This window comes from Callorhinus ursinus, unplaced genomic scaffold (genome assembly GCF_003265705.2).
Source record: "Callorhinus ursinus isolate GAN/ISIS: 27379988/994484 unplaced genomic scaffold, GSC_fseal_2.0 scaffold4576, whole genome shotgun sequence".
Classification (NCBI taxonomy): domain Eukaryota; kingdom Metazoa; phylum Chordata; class Mammalia; order Carnivora; family Otariidae; genus Callorhinus; species Callorhinus ursinus.
The window spans coordinates 1-3993 of record NW_027401630.1 but is presented as its reverse complement, the minus strand read 5'-3'; the positions used below and the strand labels follow the sequence as shown (position 1 = coordinate 3993).

Here is a 3993-nt window from a genome sequence, read left to right as displayed (position 1 = left end):
CCATCACCACCATCTCCATCACCACCATCACCACCATCTCCATCACCACCACCTCCATCACCACCATCACCACCATCTCCATCACCACCATCTCCATCACCACCATCACCGCCACCACCATCACCGCCACCTCCACAACCATCAGCAGCAGCAGCATCACCATTGCCATCCTCATTTTTACATGCTCTCAGTATATAACAGACACCTGGGCACCACCATCTAGATCAAGTGACAGTATTTCTAGTATTGGTTTCAGAGTGTTGTTTTAGGAAGTACTATATCCCTAGTCCTCATTCCCATTCTCTTCCCTCCCTAGAGGTACCACTGCCCTGACTTTGGGGCAACTCCCAAACTTTTTTTTTTTTACCTTGTATTTTCTATGTGCAATTAATAATGTGCTTTAAAATTTTCATAAATGGGACTGGACTGTACCTATCCTTTTGCGATTTTCTGTTTTCTCTCAATCTGAAAAATAAGAGCTCATTCACACCTCCGCAAGGCTCTGTGGTATTCCACTGCACACACCTCAGCTAATTTCCATTAACAGAACTGACTACAGCTGCTTTAAGCAGAGTGGAATAATTCACACTGGGGCCATGTCTGGGGGTGTGTGGGCATGTTCTCCCTAGGTCCTCTGGGAAGAAAACACAGTTATCCCTGCTCTGGACCAACGTGCTACAACATTTACATTTGATTTTTTAAATTGGAGGTGAAATTCACATAAAATTAACTATTGTGCAACGGTCACTTCTATCCAGTTCCAGAACATTGCCATTGTCCCCAAAGGAGACCTTACACCCATTAAGCAGTTACTTCCCATTCTCCCTTTCCCTCAGTCCCTGGCAACCACTTATCACCACTGTCTGTATGGAGTTGCCTATTCCAGACATTTCATGTAAGTACAACATGTAGCCTTTGACACGCTTCTTTCACTGACAGCCTGACAGTCTTCTTTCACTGAACAGGATGGTTTCGAAGTTCATCCACTCCATAGCGTAGGTGAGTTCTTCATTCCTGTTTATGGTGAAGCATATTCCATTGTACGGGCATGCCACATTTCGTTTATCCCTTCATCTGGACATGTGGGTCATGAACAGTGCTGTTATGAGCATGTACCTTTTTAATTCATTTGGGTACATAATTCATATGGTAATTATAGATTTAACTTTTGAGGATATATTTTATGTTTTTTCATTTTCACCACAACCTTGTGAGTTGGTATTTTCTCTATTTCCAGATGAGAAGTGCTGAGGAACCCTCTCGTCTCCTGGTACAGAGCTTGAGCATTTGCCTGGGCCCTGCTGCAGGATGTGCTAAGGTTCTGCAAAGAAGCCAGGTCATTAAGGAAAAAAAAAAAAGGCTGCTCAAAACAAAAGTTTGCTGGAATAATGAATAAATGGACTGTTTAATCTGGAGGGATGGAGAGGGAAAGGGACAAAGTAAGACCAGGCTGGGTTTGCGAGAGAAACCAGGTAAATGTTCTAATATAGACTCCAACTCACTAAATGCTTGTAGAGTGATCAAGGGGTGTTGAAAGGCTGTTGCTGTGTTGAAGTTTTTTCTCACTTAATTAGCATCACAGCCTTCATGATTTAAGACCAGGACTGCTTCTGAAAGATACATGAGAGGAAGACTGCCATCGAATTTGATAGGATAAACCTAATGCACAGGAAAACCCTCCAGAATGGACCCCTAGAGCTGTATTTGTCCCTGAAAGGGAAACAGCCCATCCTTGAATCATTGGAAGGCTGTGTCAGCCAGAGACCACCAATGGAGGGCAACAGAAACCTCCAGATCAGTCATTTGCAAGAAGGAAAACCTGCTAAGAACATCGTCCCTGATTAAAAGTATCTCCCCTGCCTACGGCACCCTGGTGCCCAGAACTCCAGAGCATCCCACTCCAGTGAGAGAACAGCACACTGGGATGCTGGTACCTACCCCCTGCCTCTGTCTCTGAAATATATTAGCATTCTTTACATATGTTCTACCTGAAAATTTTTAGTCGGTACACATTTAGATAGATTAAAATCTATGTTTGATGATACACTCATTACTGTTCACAACATGGCCCTTTAAGTGTGCATGTGTTTGTTTATAATGTGATAAATGCCTGTGAAACAAACGCTTACCATGAGCCAACACTGGCTCAACTGCCCTATACTGTCCCCACTTCTGTCTCCTGCTCCCAGGAGATTTCAACCCGTCAAGGTGGCTCATCCAAGGCACTGAGAAGACAACGCCACCAACAAGGAGGAACTGACAGATCAGTCACCCAGGGCCTGGATTCAAAACTTATGACTTTATTCAGTTAAAAAACAACACACAAACAAACGGGTACTAAACGGTCCAACTGCATAAACTGGCCAACATTTGAAACTAGGTCTCTCCCCGCGCAGACCAGAGTCCCCACTGCGGCTGACAGGGTCCCATGGGGCCCCAGAGACCACGCAAAGGCAAGCACACGTCCCCGTTGCCCCCACCCCCACGTGCTCCCGGGATACGGGCCCCACGGGACACGTCCCTGCGTGCGGCCGGGGCAGGGCTGGTGCACAGACGCGTGTGCCGCAGCCCACTTCCCAAGCTGCGCGGCAACCGTTCACCGACCCCGGCCCAGAGAGCGTCGCATTCCTGGCTCCGTGACGTCTGACGGAGAAGAACGTCTCTCCCGGTGCCAGGCCTTTGGGTCCCTTCCACGGAGGCAGTGACGGGTCCCCGCTCTCAGTCCCTAGGCAGCTGCCCATTCTCCCTCCCCGGGCACTAGTCCCCTGCTCTTTGCCAGTCGCTCCCCTGGCTGTTGTGGGGAGGGGGCAGCCAGGACAGTGGGGGCCACTTGGGCCTCGGTCCCTCGGTTCTGGGGCCCCGGGCTGAAGGGCTGGGAACAGGGCAGCTCCCCCAGGGCCGAGGCTCCCGTGGCAGCCGGGCCCTCCCCAGGCCCCCTGGACCCACTGGGCGCGTGGCTGCAGGTCTCAGTGGTGCTGGGATCCCTGTCCCCAGGAGGATGAGGGCTGCGGCCTGGATGCGGAGGCCCCCTCCCCTGCCTCCCTCGCGGCCCAGGGTGAGTAGGAGAGGATGCTGAATCCCCTCTTCAGCAGGGCTGAGACCGCAGGGACCAGCTCTCCGCTCTGCCCCGGAGCAAGGGACTCCAGCAGGCTCAGCTTCCACTGCTCCTGGGGCGCGTCTTGCAGCCTCACCACCTCGTCGGGCTCCAGCAGCAGCTCCCAGCCCTGGCCCGGGGTCCTCAGGGCCCGTCCGACTGTCATCTTGCGGACGTAGACGGCATCGTAGCAGCCCACCACGGAGATGACCTGCAGGTCCCTCAGCCAGGCCTCAGCCTCGGCGGGGTCCACCGCCCCGGTGCTGCCCAGCTCCAGCACCATGGGCTCCCCCGGTGGAGCAGGGAGGCTCGGCCAGTGCGAGCAGGTGGGGGGCCCGCCGAGTCTCCAGGGCAGGCTCTGGGTCCAGTCAGCATCCTCAGGACCCAGGCCCAGGGGAGCTGCGTCCTGAGGCTCCAGCTCGGTGGGCACCCAGTGGTGGTCCAGGCCCACCTCCTCAGACCCCGCAGGGGCCGCCGCCAGGGCGCCTGGCCCCCAGTCCGCAGTCGCCCCCTGCGCGGGGTGGCCGTGGCCCTGCCCCCAGCCGAGCCCCATCCCCGGGGATGCCCCCGGCTCGGGCCCCGCCTCGGGCCCCGCCTCGCTGTGCTCCAGCAGCTCGGGGTCCCAGTCTTCGTCTTCCCAGTCTTCCAACTCCAGCAAGTCTCTGAGCTCCAGGAAGGCAGCCCGGAAGCAGGCGAAGCACACCCCCAGCCGGCCGCCGTGTTGGAGCTGGTACACCCAGGACGCGTGGAGGTAGGACAGGCCCTCGCCCCCGTACCGCGCGCTGACCGGCGGGCACATGGCCGCGCTGCCTGCCTCCTGCGGGGGCGGGCAGGGGGAGGGGACGGGCTGGGGGGCTCTGGCCCTGGGGGGTGGGGGGGGGGGCGGGGCTGGGGGGCTC

General features: G+C 55.3%; 1 protein-coding gene across 1 annotated transcript; it reads right to left on the bottom strand.

Moving 5' to 3' along the window:
* Nucleotides 1-2284: 2284 nt before the first annotated feature.
* TEX19 (testis expressed 19) lies at nt 2285-3909 on the bottom strand. Its single transcript, XM_025865336.2, has one exon. It carries the CDS (start codon nt 3891-3893, stop codon nt 2967-2969), a length of 927 nt encoding a protein of 308 aa, XP_025721121.1. The 5' UTR covers nt 3894-3909; the 3' UTR covers nt 2285-2966.
* Between the last annotated feature and the right edge of the window lie 84 nt (nt 3910-3993).

What these genes read in the sequence shown, in the direction of transcription:
- TEX19 (XM_025865336.2), bottom strand. Translation starts at nt 3,893, where the DNA reads ATGTGCCCGCCGGTCAGCGCGCGGTACGGGGGCGAGGGCCTGTCCTAC.